At 47.6% G+C, this 20480-nt stretch overlaps 1 protein-coding gene across 1 annotated transcript in view; it reads right to left on the bottom strand.

The window, feature by feature from the left end:
- RETREG2 (reticulophagy regulator family member 2) overlaps nucleotides 1-20480 on the bottom strand; it is a 113892-nt gene that overhangs the window by 19931 nt on the left and 73481 nt on the right. The window contains exons 7-8 of the mRNA XM_086954414.1: nucleotides 6161-6255; nucleotides 4287-4422 (exon numbers count right to left, since the gene is read on the bottom strand). Of these exons, the coding sequence (XP_086810540.1) occupies nucleotides 4287-4422; nucleotides 6161-6255 (231 nt within the window). The remainder of the gene's footprint in view (nucleotides 1-4286; nucleotides 4423-6160; nucleotides 6256-20480) is intronic.

Here is a 20480-nt window from a genome sequence, read left to right as displayed (position 1 = left end):
CTCGACCCGGAGTCGCCTAGGGGCTTTTTGGTAGTCGAGCCGCCAGAAGTTTGTAATGGATATGCACCTGGACCCAGAGGTGGAACCAAAGCCTGGTGTAGGGGTGTGAACAGGGTCGATGTTTGTACTCACGACCTGTTGACCAGCTGGAAGGGGATCGTCATCGTCTGCTTGCTCTTCGGCAGCTGAATCCTCTGCTCCGGAAACAACAACTTCTTCCAGCTGTTTTCTTCAGACTCTAGATCGAGTGGAGTCTCTTCGACGATGAAGAGGATTGTGCCATGACTCTTCACGCTCAACGATCCCTGATAGTTTTCTTGGACCGGAACAAAGCGCAGGGCTGGCAATCTCGGCTCTCGTACTCTGGGGACAAGCACAGATTGCACACCTCATGTAGATCAGTGTGGGGGAATTTGTGTCCACACTGAGGGCACTTCTTGAAGGTTGTTCTTTCCATGAGCTGAAGGACCAATGGTGCAGTTGGGCCGAACGGCCCCCCGAATCGAGAAGTGTAGGCTTTTTAGACGCGAGTATGTAGGAAGTCGCGATCGAAAACGATACAGACGGTAGAAATCAAGGAATGGGGGTTGAAAGGAGATCGGAACCGAGCGACAAACACATCCGAGCCCGATGGCGGAAAAAAACAATCTGAAGATGGAGTCGATGCCCATGCGCACTATGCTCCAGAGGAGGAGTCAACTACCATACAAAGACTCTTTCAGGACAACAAAGTGTAATCATACGGGCCCACCACCAGATGGCGATCTATGCACTAGTGTGTGATCTGCAGCCCATATGCCTCGAACCTACTATTTCGGTCATCGCAGTCTTCTTCTTGTGTGGGACTTAAACCCTTAGATATTTTGCCTAGGATCCAATGCCTCTCCCACCTTTTGTGCTTATGTATTGTATTTGAAACCAATTGTGGGTGGCTGGAATTGCGGGTGGCTGGTTTAGGGAGGTGGGCATTGACTATTTGCAAACTATATGCAACTGTGTTAAGACCTTAAAAACATTGTTTGTAGATGCAGCGAGGTATACCCTGCCACCGTATCAGACTCTAGTTAATTACTTTTTTGTCATAGTTAGCGTTGCAGGCACAACAACTACACACTTCCCCGACCCAGAGTCACAGATGCTTCTGAAGGTACCTGTTCCATGCACTTCCCCCTCCTGCATTGGCTTTCGAGACAACAACCAACCATTGCATTTGTGTCTCATTGGATGTGTTCCGAGGGCACCTGCTACGTGCACTTCTACCTCCAGCATATTTTCTTTTCCTCCTGCATGGTTGGTTTAGATTGTGTAATTGTACATATTCAACCATTGTTTAATTCGAATGGAAGGGCTTTGAACTGGTAGTGTTGTCCGTCCAGTACAAACCTTAGAAACTTTCTGTGAGAAGGATGTATGGGAATGTGGAGGTAGGCGTCCTTGACCCCTAGTGTGGCAAGAAAATCGCCTTCTTGTAATAGGGGGAGCACTTGTTGTAGAGTGATCATGTGAAAATGATCTGAGTGTATATTTAGGTTGAGGGGCCTGAGATTGAGAATTGGTCTCAGTGTCCCGTCCTTCTTGGGATTTAGGAAGTAGAGCCAGTAAACCCCTGTTCCTTGATGTTGTAAGGGAACAATCTCTATTGTGTTCTTTTGAAGCAATGAGAGAACCTCTTGTTTTAGTAGTGCAAGATGTTCTGTGGACATGGGACGCTGCCTGGTATACGGGAGGGGTAGCTGTAAGTTCTAGGCAGGAGCCATACTGGACAATTTGTGTCACCCACCTGTCTATTGTGATGGAATTCCAGACAGGGAACCGATTTTTTCGGTTCCGAGCGGGGTTGTTGTTTGTTTTTGTCCTTAGCCTTAGGAGGCGTATTAGAGTCCTTTGGCGTAGCTTTTGGCTCCGAGGGTTTAGTTTTGGAGCAGAAGCTGAATGTTTCGGTGCAGAAGCGTTCAAAGCCATCTTGTCTACGGGCTTTGGAGATTGAGCCCGGTTTGTCTTTAGAAGTCAAACCAGTTTCGGAGCCAGGACTTCTTTTGGTTTCGGTGTTCAATGCTGGTGGAATTGGTAGGTGCGATTTGCTTGGTCCCGAGTTACCGGAAGGCCTTTCGATTTTCTTCGGAGCCGGGCCCGAAGGAGGGGCTCCTAAAGTATGTTTTCGGTCTCGACTGGGCCCAGCAGGCGGAGTGTCGACCATTGCCTTCGATTTTGGTGGGGGGGTTGAGGCAGTAGTACTCACTATTTGACCCGGCGTGATGAAGTCATCGGAGTCGTCTGCCTCTGAAACGATTTTGAGATCCTCAGAATCTTCTTCCAGGACATCTGGGCCTTCGAAGATGTCCACCAGTGTCGGAGCTGATTTCTGCATGATGTGTCGATGGGCCCTTCGATCTCGAATGGTCTTCTTCGATCGAAAGGATGCACAGGCTGGACAGCTGGACTCGTCGTGTTCAGGTGATAAGCACAGGTTACAGACCTTGTGATGGTCACCGAGCGGGAATTTTGCTCCACACTGGGGGCATTTCTTGAATGGCGTCCTTTCCATGAGCTGTAGGCCTCACAGAATGGATAGGCCAAACGGACCACGTCGACGACTGGAATCGAGCCGATGAAGTAGAGTGGAAGGTTATAGATGTTTGGAATTTAATCCGAAGAGTTAAAGAAGTTTCTTCGCGTTGAACTGATTTGGAAAGTTGATTTCGAACTGGAGCGGAAAAGTTTCATCCGAACCCAATGGCGGAAAAAAACAATCCAAGGATGGAGTCAATGCCCATGCGCACTATCGTCCAAGGGAGGAGTCACCTATCTTGTGACTACAAAGACTTCTTCCAAGACAATAATAAACTGCAATCATCTCAGCCCAACACCAGATGGCGATCTAATGCTTAGTGCGAGATCTGCAGCTCATATGCTTCGAACATGTACATTTCATGTTCTAGTGTTGTCATCTATTGTAGTCCATTGGTGGTTCTCGCTCAGGTCAGTTGTTCGCTGTCTGGCGAGGGAGCACCATCTGCAGTTGGTACGTCTTGAATAAATATCCTTACATACAGCGTGGGCTTTGGACTCATTACAAAATTTGGCAATGATTTCCACCATTCAAGCAGCTAGAACATACAGTGCAGCTTTATCCTACCGGTGTCTAGAAGACAGACTAGTGCCACCAGTCCAGAAAGACAGAAAAAGGTAGTGAATCGAAATATCTACAGTAAAGTTGAAGCTCTATAAAAAGTGAAGGATACTGCTTAACTTGATCGGGTAAGCGACAAACTTTTGGCTAGCTTAGGTGTGGCTTGAGCACTTCCACGCGCTAGCAGCAGCGGCCCCTGCAAGCGTACTCTTGAGCCGAAGAACGAGTGCCTCTGGATTACTTTAAGCACCACATTGCAAGAGTGACGCAATCAGAAAGGACAACAGGCGCAACTAACCATAGAAACAAATGTGATGGATCACATTATCAGCAGCCATCTTACTAGTGTGGGATGCTTATCAAAGCCAGTAACAGCTAGTGAGGAGTTCATGTTTCAGCTTTAAGAGCAGAGTTTCCTTCACTTCCTGGATTCTCAGCGGATAGTGGAACAATGTGCATCATCCAAATTCATACAGGACATCCTGGGAGAATAGAAGTTACACACAGAGCATCACGTGAGGAAGGAAGTACAGGTGGGAGGGTATCTTGAGTGGTGAGGTGTATAAAGGTACATGTCCAGCTGGTTACCAACGGGAACCAGCACATCCTACAGTTACTGAGATAGTCACATCTGGCACATGCGTGTTCATCACAGTGTTTGTGAAGTACACACAGCCTGGCCTGTACAGTGACAGGCACACCCTTAAGTTGTGGTGACAGGCAGTGTTCCTGAAACTAGATGGCAGGATGAGCAGGGCAAAATCTACAAATGATGCTACAAACCTTGTTGTTTCAGAAACACAGTGCATGGAAAAAACATCTCTTGGGTTCGTCAAACACGCGTCAAAGAGGCATTTGTCCACAACAGTCCATACCTTAAAAACATACACAAGCTCTACTGGTAAGACTTTAGCATGCATTCTGCTAATGTGCAAACTGACTTATGTTATGAATTAGCGACACACACCCCATCACAGGTTCAGTAGAGGTATGGAGGTGAGGTTTCATACTAACAGCAGGAACACTACTCGCTATTACAGAGCAAATGGGTGTAAGGCAGTCTTCTATTCAGACAGCACTGCCTTGAAGCTGCCCAACCCTTCTCTCCAGAAATCTGACCCATGTATCACCTGAAAGCAACTCTGAAATCACATACCTTCAGAGACGTCCGTAAGCTGCGGGGTGGTGGCCCTGGAGACAGAGAATCCACCACTTTCCAGAATAGAAGCCTCTTCATCAGAAAGTTCAGAGTCGGTTATCGCCAATGCCAGAGCAGTCGTCTTCACATCTATCTGTTGGAACAGACAGGAGACATGGGGCTAGATCCAGTCAGAATGCCTTCACACCAGAGGACCCCACATGTTCTGATTACCCATAGGCGATCCTTCTTAAGAAGGCCTCAGCTGGCTTCTCTATTGAACGACATGCTGGTTTCTCAAATAGTAGTCTCATTTAGTGCCTTATCTACATGTTTTCAAAACATTTGCCATTTTCCAATGTTTTGGGGGAATTTTCACCCACAGAGCATCTCGTGAAGTTAGATCCGACATGGTAAGGATCCCTAAGAGAGGTTTATGAATGGAATACTGTCTGGGAGTAGGCTCCTGGTGGCGCTCTAGTGGATAGAATATTATGTAGCTGTGGCCGCTTGGAGCAGTGTATTCAGTGGGAAGCTACCTGGGAATTGGTCCTTTTTACAGGATGCATCTTAGGGTGCCCCTTGCAGCAGCTGTCTCCGTGTCAGTACTATGTGAAATGGGGCTATTAAAAAGGCTGTATGGAGCAGGATGCTTCACGGTCTGCCCTTGGGAGAGGGAGATGGGACGTGAAATCTGGGAATGGCTCGGGAGCAGCATGCAGGGAGGGTTGTAAACAAGCGTAAGATAGTGTGTTAAGTGAAGTAACACCATAGAGTTCCCCGCACCTTTTATTTAGAGGCTCTATGGGAGTTAAAATATGGGCTGTAACCAGACATGAACACGCTGTTGCCCTCTGAAGCAGCTCCATGGTGTTGGACAGGACCTGTGAGTATTCCCTGTACCCTTCTTGGAGTACCTAGTTGTGAGACACTGGCAGATTAGGAATAATCCTTTAATTAGTGTAATGTTTACTTTAAAACTGAATTTCATTAAAAAGAATGAAAGAATATGTTTTCTCCAAAAACAGCACTGGTTACCGGTGCGGAAGAGGATTAAATTTAAGATCTGCAGTATTGCTTACAAATCTGTAAACAACTAGCGTCCCAGTTACTTAAATTACAAATTTGTCTGTTATTTGTCATCCAGGCCCCTGCGGTCTGGGTCTAAAGCACTTCTTCATATCCCGTGCTTTAAAAAAACCCGCTTGGGTGTCAAAGCCTTCCACCACCTTGCCCCACTCTACTAGAATCAACTCCCCATACACTTACGTCAATGTACGGACTATCTTGTGTTTAGAAAGCTGTTGAGAACTACACTGTTCGGATTCATCTCCCCTTGTTTGATTACGGAGTCTTAGCGCAGCGATACCCTTATGGGGTGATTCGGGCGCTTTCTAAATTAAAATGTTTAATAGTAAGCATTTGGAAATAGAAGGAGTATTCTTCAGGTGCAGGAGACATTTTGGTAAAGTTTTAGCCCCCAGATCACACATGCGTCTGTCAAGCCCTGTAGGCACTAAGTACTGCACTCAATGCAGGTCTGTCTCTAAGGCAGGAGTGTACTACGCCTGCAGACACACCCCTTTAAAGATATACAACAGATTTCTGCGACACTGACGGCCAAGGGCAAGCAGACAGAGAGGAAGAAACATTCCAACATGAGAAGGATAGTGTGCCTAACAACAATCCTCTTCCTGCTATTACTTTGTGTTCAGTTGTCAAGAGGCTTATGATGCATCTGGTGGGAATTGAACCCTCAGCTGACTGCATTCCAGTCGTAAGGAAAATGTCACTTACCTCGTTACACCTACATTATTATTAGAATACAAACCCTGGGCACACACCAGTCAGTCTTGTCCACCGCTTCTCTTGTCTATCTAGTCATTCCTTACCAGAGGCGAGAATCCAGCGAGCTCAGCTTCACTCTCACTCTCCGTCTCGACCATGGGCTCGTCACCATCCTCTGGCTCCTTCTTGGCCTCTTTCTCTGTTGAGGAAAGAACAGAAGACGGATCAGAACCGAAGATAGACTATTTTGCCTCAGTGTTTGTACAGTGGTACTGGCCATTCTGGGCCCAAGCAGATAGCTACATTACATTCTTGCTATCGAGGTTGATATTTTGTCACTTCACTAACATTACGGCCAAAACAGGTTGCGCTATAATTCTTGTATTACCACCATAATCTGCAATGCGAAAGATAAGGCGCTACAGACCTACACATGCTCACTAAACCAAACCTCGCAGTTACTCTCTTAATTTGGTACTGCGGCCCTTCATGTTGTGGCACAGAATTAACAAGGGCCTGATTTCCACTTTTTTTGCGCACGTTGAGAAAGCTGTAGCAGTTAGAGCTTACAATTTGCTGTCCCCTCCAATTGAAGACATATCTGAAAGAATGATCCTTTGTCAGGGCATTGTACCAAACAGACTGAAAGCTCTCCGCAGTGATCCCGGCACATCACAACCATAACCCATGTATACCAGGTAACTGACCCATCCATCCTGTAACAATCTCTGCCACCGTAATCCGACTACACCTGAACAATTGTTACAAACGGACTAAAAGGTACCAGCAGTGATCCCGGCACATGACAATCATAACCCATGTTTACCAGGTAACTGACCCTTCCATCCTGTAACAATCTCCTGCCACCATAATCCGACTACACCGGAACAATTGTTACAAAGCTCTCCGCAGTGATCCCAGCACCTCATCGTCATAAGCCATTGTGGTGATATAATCATTGGTCTATATTCCATGTGCCAAGCGCTTAGGATTCTAGAATGTGTTTGGAGGATTGATTTACCAATGCTTTTTATCTGGCAGTTGAAGCCAGAGGCTGTTAGAGACCGTACAATACACCTACTCTACCTCAAATAGCTGTGTTAGGTGTTTTGGTTACTTTAAGTACTACAATATTGGCGACGAGTTGGCCACAGTCCAGAGCCTATGTGTGAACATGGACCGAGAACTGGAATTCTGTACCTTTCTGAAGGAGGCTTGGAATGGAGCTCTGCTGTTGCGGAGTGGAATATTGCTAGTTCAGCCCAGAATCAACAAGCAGGAGTGACATTCACTTTGCATGTCGTGTATTTTAGATGAGAAATACCCAACTGGAGGTGATGTCTTTACCGTTTAGGGTTGGGTGCACGCGCACTAGGACAACGCACATTTTTCAGTCACACGTGGCACTGGCTAGTACTTTCTACATTGGCAGGAGCACGGCCAGGAGGTTCAATCCCAGTGTTCTGCTTGATTAGTGTTGCGGATTAAGTAACTTGTGAATAAAGCATGTGGACATATTCTACGTAAGCTGCCATATTTGCTTGGGGAGCCCAGACAGTTTTTTGGGTTACAAACAAACTAAGTCGGTGGACATATTTGTATAGTCTGCATATTGCAAACTCACAAAATCGGAGTGCTACAAGTGTATCTTACGTCGTTGGCCATATCGGTTTGGCAAGCACAAACAGTCTGTTTTACAAGCTGTGACACGTACACAAAATACATATTTCTACAGTTCAGCCACACCGTTGCACAGCTGCACAAACAGTCCGCACACACAATATATATTCCTTCCGCTCGGCCAGAGTGTTCCATTCGCATTGAGCGGTGAGCCCCGAGCCCTACAGCCAGCATGTTACAATCTTTGATGCACACACAAGATATAGAATTCAACAGAGCATTCTGCGCATTCAAATAGTGAGGTATTCTTACTGTACAGCGTAATGTGTGATGTGCGAACATTTAGAAATAGTTTGGTGTCAAATAGACATCGTTTTAAAGCACCACTCGATATTCATGACTGCATCCCTGAGGCATTTCTATTAAGGGCGTGTCATCTCTCATCCTGTAATATGCACACGTCACAAAGTCAAGTCTCAAAGAAACACCAAGTTACTCCGGTTTTTTCAAAGTAATTGTTGCCTTGGTAAGTTTATTTAAAGTGGTTATGTATGTTTTAAGGGAGGGGTAGTCCAGTTATAAAGCTAGTAGATGCGTAGTCTCAATAATTCACAACGTATATCGTCAAACCTTTATATGAGTTTTGTTACAATCAGGCAGAGTGTTATTGCTACGCCACCGTTTCTCCAGACACTTGGTGACCCATTCATCCCCTGGAGAAATTGTTAAGGAGCATTTACCATGTATTTAGGTGTTATTGGAGGGAACAGATACTGTCCTGAAAGGAAGATATTTTTATTAGAACACAACCTAGATTTTGAGAGACAGTCGATTTACTAACACCTGTCATCATATGAATTAGGTGAAGAGGAAGAAGATATAGATGATGTTTATATGTTGGCTGTAAAGAAATCAGAAAAGCAGTTTGATGTACAACCTAGTTTGATAGCGAACAGACAGTTGTTTTTATTAGGGAACAGCATCAGGATAAATCAATTGATTGCTCTGTAGGTGCTTTGTGCCTACTTGCAGTAGAATGAGAGTTTGAGAATTTCACTTTTCAACTCATCCATGAACAGATAGTGGTGCGTTTTTGGGACGAGAAAGTCCAAGAGAAGCTGCGGTCTATGAAGAATTCAACCTCTTTAGAAATTACATATATTGTGAAGAGCATGGAATTATCCCAGAATTAAAGTAAATAATTGACACACAGAGAGCAGACTGGGATAATCTGAACTCAAAACAAAGAGTGTAAAGCGAAATATAGCTCAAAAATGGGGGGGCGGAGGAGATGCCGTCACTGACGGCATGGTGCAGCAACATGGACATGGCCATGGTGGCTGAAAGGAATGTATTTATTAATCAGGGCTGCCCCCAGAAATGGAACAAGATATGGGGAGCCTGGAATAAGTTCAGGGCAGACATATGTGAGCCGCCACCGGATCGAACTGGAGACAGTTCGGAGGAGGAACAATAGGGAGAGCAACAAGAGGTACATAGAGGCATTGCCTGGGGAACCACACGAGCTACAAAAACATATATATATATATGTAATGACTATTACTCATATGGGAATGTTTATTAATAGTAAATTGTGATTGTGATCAACCTGATTTTTTGCCAATGCTTACAATGAAAACAATAAAAAAGATTTAAAAAACAAAACAAAAACAAAGGGTGCAGAATAAGAAGTATGTTAAAAAGAAAGAAGTCCAGGGTGGATTCTTTAGCCAAAAGAACATTTGTTTAAAGTGGGATTACCCCAATTATTACCCAATAGTTGCACCTGTCCTGCCAAGCATGTCACTTTCAGAACTTGTGGGACATTTTGCCAAGGTTTGTCAATCTACAAAGGTTAAAGTGAATTTGGTGCCTGAGAGAGTGACCAGTGAAGGCTCAAAGACTAATAAAGCTGTGAATGGGAGGTTGTTTTAGTTGTTCAGGTTGTACGAGTCCATAGACCCGTACAAAAATACTAGGATTGATGAGAAGTTATGAACCTTTCAGTTGATTCAGGAGCAAGGATGACAATGTTCACTGATGAGTTGTTTCATGAAAAGTGCGGGGATATACAATTGTTCCCACCATATAGAAATCCAGTGAATTATGATGTGAGAAAGATTAAGTTGATGGGTTATTTCAAGTGACACAAAATCTAAAGCCAAAGTGGTTTTTAAGGAAGTATTTTTAGCAAAGAAACATACTAGGGTGGTACCATCAAGGCTTGTTTGTTTATTACTTTAAGGCCAGGTGAAAAGATTCAGATGTTGTTAGTTACAGAGGGAGGGCAAGCACCAATGTTGATGGTGCCAGATAGTAACTAGTCGGAAAAGTATAAGGCAGTTTTCAGTAACAGATTAGGGAGAACCAAGGGATATGAATATAAAATCAAAGTTCAAAGTGGTGTGGCTCCTTTCAAATACAAGCTAAGAAATGTGCCCTTTAGTTTTTCGGATGCTGTAGGAAGGTGGATATCTGACTAGATGGTTACCCCAACTTTTTGCCTAGTGTTTAGCTGGTTTTCGACTCAGTTGGCCTGGGATCCTGCTATTCAGGGCCCCAGGCTTTCTGCTCTCTCTGTAAAATGGACTCCATGTACTTTAGGTACATACTTGATTGGGTATTGGGTCACCTTTGTGAGCCCCAGTATAGTGTACCATAGGTACCCAGGGCATAGGTGCATCCAAGGCCTACCAGGGGCTGCAGCATGAATTATGCCACCCCTGGCTGGCCATCCAAACTGACACCACAGGCTGATCACTCATCATGGGCAAGGTGGTGTAATCACCCCTTGATTGGATATAGTATACCTAGATCTACCCATATATATATATAGACACATATATGCCTATAAGTCACTCCTATGCCTTGACAATCCTGAAGGCAGAGTGCTTGGTTTTATGTGAGATGGTTCCCTAGCATGAGCTGAGCTCGTCTGCAGCTTTCGGAACCATGTCCTTATAGCTGTTCTATGATATAGCCATACCATATACTCTTAAGTGCATTATAATCCTCGCAGTTAATGCTAACTTTGGTTTGGCTTTATCAAAACATGTTGTGTAAGGTGTCAAACACTTTGGAATACTACTCCCCCCCCCCCCCCCCCCCCGAGGGTAGCATTCCACCCTTCTAGAGGGAGAAGACATGTAGTTACTTCTTTACCCGGTTTAAGTTAAACAGAGCCCCAGCATCACAAAATGGATGCTGCTGCCACAGACACGAGTCTGACCTCCTGCAGCTGGATGAAACTCCGGCAAGGGAGGCCTGGACAATAAGTTTCCTGTCGAGAGAAGTGCTAGGACCTCCCCAGACAGCCTGTAGTGAATTGGGGCAGGGTGGGTTCAATGGAAAGATGCTTTTCCAGACACTGCCTGGGGCACACAAGGTGCTCCATGCATAGCCCGGTTCAAACCAGTTGCTGGAGCACTCCAGGCCCAGCTCTGGCGCTAAACTGGACAAAGGGAAAGGGGTTTAACCACCCCCTTCCCAGGTTCCACCCATAGGAGGGACCTAGCAGGTAATCCAGCCCCTTAGTTTATTATAAAGATAGGAGCTGTGTCTCAAGACATTAGATTATCCTGGAAAGAAACTCTGAAACAAAACTTTTGGACCTTCGATGTTCCATACCAACTGGAAGACTGAAGACATCTCCCTTGTGGTCAAGGAGTGACCACCCTGTACAAACAGGCACCACCAGTAACTTGCCGGTTTGCTTTATCAACGCTCCCGCTGGAACCCGAAGACTCAGCGACTCAGGAACTGGACTTCCAGACTTCTACGACTCCAATCCACATCAAAGCTGAGACCCGTGGCGGACACGAGAGACGTGGGACTGGACACCCTGAACTACCTGCTCTTTGCTAAACGTGCAGCTTCTGAGGTACCCTCGAAGTTGTGCATTGGGGTTTGAGAAGCCCCAGACCCGAGCAGCATTTGCACCGAAGCTCAGCCCTTCACGAGTGCCGCATGGGGCCTGCGCCAGCATTTCAGCTCAACGCGTCTTCCCGGTTGCTAGCCCGTTGGCTAGTGAGCCCTACGAAGACTTCCTTTTAAAACAACACCGCTTGCCTGGTTGTTCCAGGCTTGCTCCAGCTTCCCTGCAAAGGAGAAGTTCCCCAGACCTTGCTGGTCTGACCTGAAGCCAATCTCCCCATCCTGCGTGGATTGCGTTTGTCAAGGATTGTTGGGTCCAATCCAGATACTGACACCGAAGTCAACAAGATCCTTCGTGGGACAGCTCGAATCCAGCACCTGGTCGTCGTCGACGCCTCCTGGTCCTCGTGGCTACAGAGACAAGGTTCACCTCTTCACCTGATTGCCTCTTGACATCGCCTGGTTCCTTCCTGGTCACTGGCTAGTGACCCAGACACTGTCCCCTCTGCTTTCAGGTTCTTCTGGACCCCGATCCACCCTTGGATCCACCCGAACACTTTTCTCCTGGTCGCCTACAGCACTTTCATGCAGCTCTCCATAGGAAACAGAGACGAAACCAGACACGAAAGAACACCTATGCACCCGGCTGTCATGGGCGAGGTAACTCGAGTACTCCGGTGCTTCTGTGGGTGTTAACTATCAAAGTGTCCTAGTTTAAAAGGGTTCTACCGTAGTCCATCCGGAAGTGTCTAAAATCTACTACTTTGTAACTTTTACGTTCCCATTCTAATTCTATGGTAACTCGCGTGTGTGTTTAGACACTGCACACGCCTCTCATGGGCCTCCTACTTCCAATCCCTTGGTTGTTCAGCATAGTCCCAGCGATGCTCTAGGCCTAGTCACTATTCCCGAAGTGGTCCTTATACCAATTACTTAGTATATGGTTCGTGAGGCCCCTAGGGCCGAATTGTATTTGTCCAACTTATAGTATGTGTTGTAATGTGCATTACATGTTTCTTTTGGTTTGTACTGTGACATACTGCCATTCTATTTCCTTGTACATTCTTACTCCTCACGATTCCATATCTCAGATGAGTCTTGGAGCCTGAGGAGTTGGCAGAGTTTGAAGATGGCTGTTGGTGATGTTATTCATTAAATCTACCATAAGAGCTATTCTAGTGTTATAGTCTCTTTTTAACACCGAATTGTATTTGTCCAACTTATAGTATGCTTAATGAGTAACTTGCAACGCATCTCGAACTCTGACCTCATAAAGAGTGCAGAGGGGTTGTGTTAGTAATAAATACATATATATTTGATATATACCTTGTGTGGTGTCCTTTCACTTGGTATTCAAGGGATTATAATTGGTAAAACAGCTGGCTTCACATGATCTCTGAAGTTTTAGCCTAAAACTGCTTTGTCCATGCTACCACTAGGATAGCTGGTCTATAAGGTTGACTTTACAACCATCACCATAATGGTCGTTTGGACTGGTGCAGGGTGCCCACTTGAATAGTGGACATCATATACCAGGCTAACTTCTCACAGATGCTCTGGCAGATGTTCAAGAAAATGTGCGAAAATGAATTGATTGAACCTATTAATTCTTAATTATGTTTGTCCACCTTGGCGATTGCGAGAAAAAATTGACAATTGAGGGTATGTGTTGACCTCAGGAGTTTAAACCCTTGCATAGATGATATTATCACAAAGTTTGCTGGCACCAGAGAGTTCACTGAGATTTATCTGGCATCTGCTTATCAAGTCGAGTTCATATAATCCTCCCAAAAACTTTCAACAGCCTTTGTATCACCTTAAGGCACATTCCAATTCAGATGGATATCTTTTGGATTAGCGTCTGCCTCATCAATTTTTTCGCCTGTTTTGGAAAATGTGCCCTAAGGGGGTCAAAGATGTGGTGATGTTCCAGGAAGACCTATGTTTGCAGGGGAAGATGGTGATGGGCACAACAAAAGCATGCATATTGTGTTAAAAAGGTTAAAGAAATTTGGAATAGTTGCTAATCTAAATAAATGTGAATTTGCGAAAAGCGGTATAGAATACTTAGGTCATGTCATTTCAGAAAAAGGGGTTGAACCTCGACCAGGTTTGGTTGAAGCCATTACAAAAGCTCTTGTACAAAAGAACAAAACATGTTGCATCCTTCTTAGGATTATGTTAGTTCTATGCAAAATGTATTCCAAAAAATATTCATCCAAGACTATAAATTTGAGTGAGCTTCTCAAAAAGAAAAAAAATGTTTGATTGGAATGACATTTGTTTAGATTAATTTGTATCATTAAAGGACAACCTTGTGTGGCCTGTGGTATTGACACCATTTGATCCCACCAAGGAATGCATCAACACTCTGCATGCGAGTAATGATGGTTTGGGTGCAACTCTTGCTTAAAAAGAAAAAAGAAAAAAAAGAAGAAGAGTGTGGTGAGGAGAGGATGGTGGGATCTGCATCCCGATCCTTCAAAGACAATGAAAAATATTCTTCTTTATAGAACACAAACAATTAGCATGTTGTTGGGCATGTGAGCATTTCAAATGTTTCATAAGGGGGAGGAAATGTACTTTAAAAACAGACCACAATTCACTGGTGAACATTCTTGGCGGGGGCTGTCAACAAAGACCACAAACCCAGGTTATCTAGTTTGAGTTCTAAACTCCTGCATTACACATTCCACATTGATTACATCCCAGGTGGTAGAAACACCGGTGCTGATTATCCATCTCGTTCCCCGTTTACTTGTAAAGAGCAATGCATAAGCTTGGAGGAGGACGATTAACAGTGTTTGATCGCACGATTAAAGTGTGTCATTAAAATGGATTTACCAAGGATGCATGGACTACAAAGATGTCTGAGGATGAAGAGTTAGAGATTGTAAAGCGGCACGTTAAAGAGGGATTGCACAAGGAGAAACCATTGCCTGTGAGAGTAGTCTTACTTCAAAAAAGCAGATGAATTGTTAGAAAGAAATAGGATGTTAATGCAGAGTGACAAGTTAATTCCCCACAACAGACTAACTGAGAAAATAATTTTGTGAGGACATGGACATTCGGGACAATCTATCACTAACAGGAAGATAAGGGACAGTTATTGGTGGTCAGGGATAGCCTCAGACATTATTGCTAGTGTCAAAGCATGTGTTCTTTGCACCACTAGTGACAAGGGAATGAAAACGGAGTCCATGCCTCCCTAAACCAAAAGGTCCATGGTTTAAACTTGCAATTGATTTTATTGGCCCATTTAATACCTTGTCACGGAGGTGTACGTTTGTGTTTGAGGTGGTCGACTACTACCGTAAGGGTTGCGAAGTTGATTCTATGGAGGAACTCCACACCAGTCCTTTAAAAAAAATCCGTAAAGAATATATTCTTAAGGTAAAGCTGTCCAAAGGACATTCTATAGGACAATTGGGTGCAATTTATTTAGAAAGACAAGAGGCTTTTTGGAAAAGATTGCCATAAAGCATAAACACATAGCGTTATATCACCATCAGGCCAACTGACTTGTAGAGAAAATGAATCGTACACTGGTGAAATAGATTCAGTGGGCAGTGCAAAACAAGACTGACCTGTTTGATGCAATGGCAAGCATGTTGTTGTTTCACAGTTCCTGCCCCAATGCTGTTACAGGTTGGAGTCCTTTTTAGATCATGAGGGAACGAACGCCAGTGTGCAAATTATGTCCTGTGCAGTTGAGGAAGTTTCAATCCAAATCTGACCAGGCTTATTCTATAGACAAGCTTATGCGGCCCAAGGTGAAAACATTTAAAGAAAAAATGAAGGAGTATGAAGCTTGGCACAAGGTGAAGGAAGTCATGAGTGAAATAAAAAGGTAGGTGACTGGATACGTATCAATGAGGCCAAATAAGGGTACTCCAAAATCAGGGTTCCAGTGAGGGTGGAAGCAGTATGGGTCAATCAATCAATCAATGCCACTTATAAAGCGCGCTACATACCCGTGGGGTCTCAAGGCGCTGGGGGGGGGGGGGGGGTGCCGCTACTGCTCGAACAGCCAGGTCTTCAGCTTCTTCCTGAAGGAGAGGTGGTCTTGGGTCAGGCGCAGGTCGGTCGGGAGGGAGTTCCAGGTCTTGGCGGCCAGGTAGGAGAAGGACCTTCCTCCTGTAGTCGCTCTTCGGATGCGGGGGACGGCGGCGAGGGCGTGGTTGGCTGATCGGAGGTGGCATTTGGGAGCGTAGAAGTTGACTCGGCTGTTGAGGTAGCTCGGGCCTTGGTCGTGTAGGGCTTTGTGTGCGTGGGTGAGGAGGCGGAAGGTGATTCTTTTGTTGACGGGGAGCCAGTGAAGGTCTCTCAGATGTTCGGAGATGTGACTGGTTCGTGGGATATCGAGGATGAGTCTGGCTGAGGCGTTCTGGATCCGCTGGAGTCTCTTCTGGAGCTTGGCGGTGGTACCGGCGTAGAGGGCGTTGCCGTAGTCCAGTCTGCTGGTGACGAGGGCCTGGGTGACGGTCTTTCTGGTCTCGGTGGGGATCCACCAGAAGATCTTCCTTAGCATGCGTAGGATGTTGAAGCACGCCGAGGAGACGTTGTTGACCTGCCTGGTCATGGAGAGGGAGGAGTCCAGGATGACGCCCAGGTTTCGTGCATGGTCTGTCGGTTTGGGTGCGGTGCCCAGGGCGGGAGGCCACCAGGAGTCGTCCCAGGCGGAGGGTGAGGAGCCCAGGATGAGGACCTCCGTCTTGTCCGAGTTCAGTTTCAGGCGGCTGGTCGTCATCCACTCGGCTACCTCTTTCATCCCTTCGTGCAGGTTGGCTCTGGCGGCGGCGGGGTCGTTGGTCAGGGAGAGGATCAGCTGGGTGTCGTCGGCGTAGGAGATTATGCTGAGGTTGTGTTTGCGTACGATGGCCGCGAGGGGGCTCATGTAGACGTTGAAGAGGGTGGGGCTCAGAGATGATCCTTGGGGGACGCCGCAGATGACTTCGGAGGCCTCTGACTTGTACGGTGGTAGGCGGACTCTCTGTGTTCTTCCGTTGAGGAAGGAGACGATCCATTCCAGCGCCTTGTCCTGGATGCCGATGTTGCTGAGGCGCCGTACTAGGGTGCGGTGGCAGACCGTGTCGAATGCCGCGGAGAGGTCTAGGAGGATGAGGGCCGCTGTTTCTCCATTGTCCATCAGGGCTCGGATGTCATCGGTGGCGGCGATGAGGGCGGTCTCGGTGCTGTGGTTGGCTCGGAAGCCGGACTGTGAGGGGTCGAGGGATCCGATCGTCTCGAGGAAGGCGGCCATCTGCTTGTTGACGGTCTTCTCGATGACTTTGGCTGGAAACGGGAGGAGCGAGATGGGGCGGTAATTCTTGAGTTCGGTGGGGTCCGCTGTGGGTTTTTTGAGAAGAGCGCTGAGTTCGGCGTGCTTCCAGCTCTCGGGGAAGGTGGCGGTGTCGAAGGATGTGTTGATGATGTCTCGCAGGTGGGGTGCGATGACAGCGTCGGCCTTGTTGAAGACGTGGTGAGGGCAGGGGTCGGTCGGTGATCCGGAGTGGATGGAGTTCATCGTGCGGATGGTGTCTTCGGTGCTGATCGGGGTCCAGGCGTGGAGGGTGGTGGTGGGGGATGGTTGTTCGGTCATGGTGTGCGTTGGTTGGTTGTTGAAGCTGTTGTGTATGTCCGCGATCTTGTTGTGGAAGTATGAAGCGAGGGAGTTGCAGAGGTCTTGCGATGGGGTGATGTCGTTGTTTCCTGCGCTGGGGTTGGAAAGCTCTTTCACGATGTTGAAGAGTTCCTTGCAGTTGTGTGCGTTGTTGTCCAACCGGTCCTTGAAAGCTGTTTTCTTGGCGGCGCGGATCAGCTGGTGGTGTTTCCGGGTGGCAAGTTTGAAGGAGGTCCTGTTGTCCGGTGTCGGTTCCCTTTTCCAGACTTTCTCGAGGGCTCGGCAGTTCTTCTTGGAGCTCTTGAGTTCGTCGGTGAACCATGGGGCCTTCTTGCTGCCGGGTCTGCTAGACGGGGTCCTCAGTGGGGCGAGTTCGTCCGCGCAGTTGTTGATCCACTTCGTGAGGTTGTCTGCGGCCTGGCTGGGGTTCGCTGAGCTGGCAGGAGGGTGCTGGCTCAGGGAGGTGGCGAGCTGGTCTGCTGTGATCTTGTTCCAGCTTCTGCGGGCAGCCTGTTTCTGGTGGTGGTGGGTCGTCGTTCTCTTGAAGGTGAAGTGGACGCAGCTGTGGTCCGTCCATTGAAGCTCTGTGGCGTGGCTGAAGTCGATGTCTGTGCTGGAAGAGAAGACTGCGTCGAGTGTGTGTCCGGCGAGGTGGGTGGGGGTGGACACCAGTTGCTTGAGTCCCAGGTTGGCGAGGTTGTCGAGCAGGGTGCTGGTGTTGCGGTCGTTGTTGTTCTCCAGGTGAAAGTTGAGGTCTCCCAGGAGGATGTAGTCAGCAGAGGGGAGGGCGTGCGGGCTGACGAAGTCGGCGATGTCCTCGCTGAATTGCGTGCGTGGTCCAGGGGGTCGGTAGATCAGGGTGCCTCTGAGGGTGGTGTTCGGGTTGGTGTGGATCTGGAAGTGCAGGTGTTCGGCGCTGGTCAGGGTGTTGTCGGTGCTGGTCGTGAGACGGATGGTGCTCCTGTGGACGATGGCGATGCCTCCTCCCATCTGGTTGGCGTTTCGGTCCCTCCGGACGATCTTGTAGCCCTCTGGGATAGCGATGGCGATGTCGGGAGCTGAAGAGGCGTTCATCCAGGTCTCCGTGAGGAAGGCAACGTCAGGGGCTGTGGCGTCTAGGAGGTTCCAGAGTTCGATGGCGTGTCTGTGGACGGAGCGGGTGTTGAGCAGGATGCACTTGAGGTGGGTGCTGCTGGTGTTCGACTTGGCGGGTGCTGGTGCGAGGCTGGTCCGGGTGCAGGAGAACTTGCAGGTGTGGCAGCTGAAAGGTCCGTGGGTACCTCGTGGAGCGGCTTGATGGCATTCTGGGAGTCGGCCGGTGTTGAGTGCGTTGAGGGTGGCGGCGGAGTACGTCAGGCGGGTTGGTCGGGGTCTTCGTGGGCCAGGGGTCCTGGCGCTGGTCGCGATCCGGTCGCGGACGGGCGCAGACGGGCTTACCTTTGGCGCGCCTTCGGCGCACAATCGGCGCGCCCGCTGCGCGTGACCGCTGCGCATTCGCACGGTCGCCATTTAAGGCGAAGTGCGCGGGTGGGCGGAGCAGCTGGGAGGCGGGAGCGGGGAGGGTACAGAAGAAAAAGGGGCGGGGCTAATGGCGGTGGCGGGAAGCGGGAGCGGGGAGGGAGAGCGGCGAGGTAGGCGGGCAAGCAGGAAGGAGGCAGGCACAATGGAGGTAAAAAAACGAAGATAACACGTCACAGAAAAAGCAGGCAAAATTACAGGGCAAAACGGGGAAAAAAACAGTGGAAACACGATCTCGGGCACAGACAGAGAACAAGCACAAATCTCCGAAAAACGGGCGAAAACCAACGGGGAGCGCTCAAGGCAGCAGCGAGGACGGCGCTGAGGCAGAGGCAGGCACTGGGGGCACACGCAGCAGCTGGTGGCCGTGCGGCGCGGGGGTGTCCCACAAGGGTCCATGAATCAGGACTGTGATGCAAGCTCTAAACTGATCATTCATATGTCACGTCAAAGGGATGAGATGGTCAGCAACCCAGCAGTGCATAGGAGCAAAGGAGTGATTAGACCAGTAAGATATCGCAATATGTAATCTTTCCCATTTTGGTTACAGCCTCAAGTGCTGCAGACTGGTGAAGAGTTTTGGACGTGTTTACACATTTGTACCATGTTATTTTGGTGTAATGTATATAGATATCCTGTCGGGCATCCTTCTATAGACTTTCGGACAGCAACAATTGTCCTGATAAAGGAGAAGCCAGCAGACATGGTGGGTCATACAGACCAATATCCTTGCTAAATTGCGAAACGTAAGTAATAGTGAAAGCTTCAGAATCCAGTCTGGGTAGACTCATTTAAGTCATAACCTCAGGAGACTGTTCAGGTTTCTGTCCCGGCGAGACCATATGGCCGAGCCAGCCGTCATACTGTTGCTTCACTATGAAATAGCGTTGCTCCCACAGGTGGCCCTACCTACATGCTATACTAGAAAAGATGGGATTTGGTCCGAGTTTCGTGCATTGGTTCACCTCCTTTGCTACGCTACAGGTAGAATATGACCTGGCACACACTCAAAAGGTCAGATACTTGTGGGTGAGGCATGAATTTGGGCAAATTTTAAGACAAACTGGAGAAGGTGACCCAACTAGACTTTAGGGTTCTCACATCCCCGCTACTGAATTAGGTTATTTCAATAATTTGTAGAAAACTTTTGACACATAGGGCGGCCCCCATCACAGCACTCCAAGTCCGCTGGGAACTGGGCCTAGGAGCCTTCGATGACACAGATTGCGTGGTAGGCGGGGGAGGGGAGGCATATAGACACCCTGGTGGCAAAACGGGCGGGAAACAGACTAGTGCAACCAAAATTTCTTCTTCACGCATACTATCATAGGACAAGATTGCTACGCATGGGCAAAATAAACAGCATCCTCTCTGAGAGGCTGAGGTCTCCTGGGGACTCTCATACACATTATGGGAGTGCCCACACATTATACCTCTCTGGACAGGAGTACAATGGCAAGTGGAAGGGGCCATGGGGGGTGGGGCGGGAGACATACATCTCACACCAGCACCCATAACCCTGAGTATCTGTGAGGAATAAACACTACCTAAATACATCCACTTGTGGTGTAACATTGCCTGATATTAGCCAGGATGAACATAAATTATCTTTGGGAGCCTCAAATCCTGAAAAGGGAAGATGACCCAATAGGCAGCCATGGAGACCTGGCTCTTCCAGACCAGCTATGAAAGTAAACAAGATCAGGAAGTCGGGAATGGGTTGACATTGTCAAATTATTCTATGATGAGTTTTATTCCCCATTCAGTAGACCAGTTGCAGGGCATAAAAC

The sequence above is a fragment of the Lissotriton vulgaris genome, chromosome 2_1 (assembly GCF_964263255.1).
Source record: "Lissotriton vulgaris chromosome 2_1, aLisVul1.2, whole genome shotgun sequence".
NCBI lineage: Eukaryota > Metazoa > Chordata > Amphibia > Caudata > Salamandridae > Lissotriton > Lissotriton vulgaris.
This window is presented reverse-complemented; position numbering and strand designations above follow the sequence as displayed.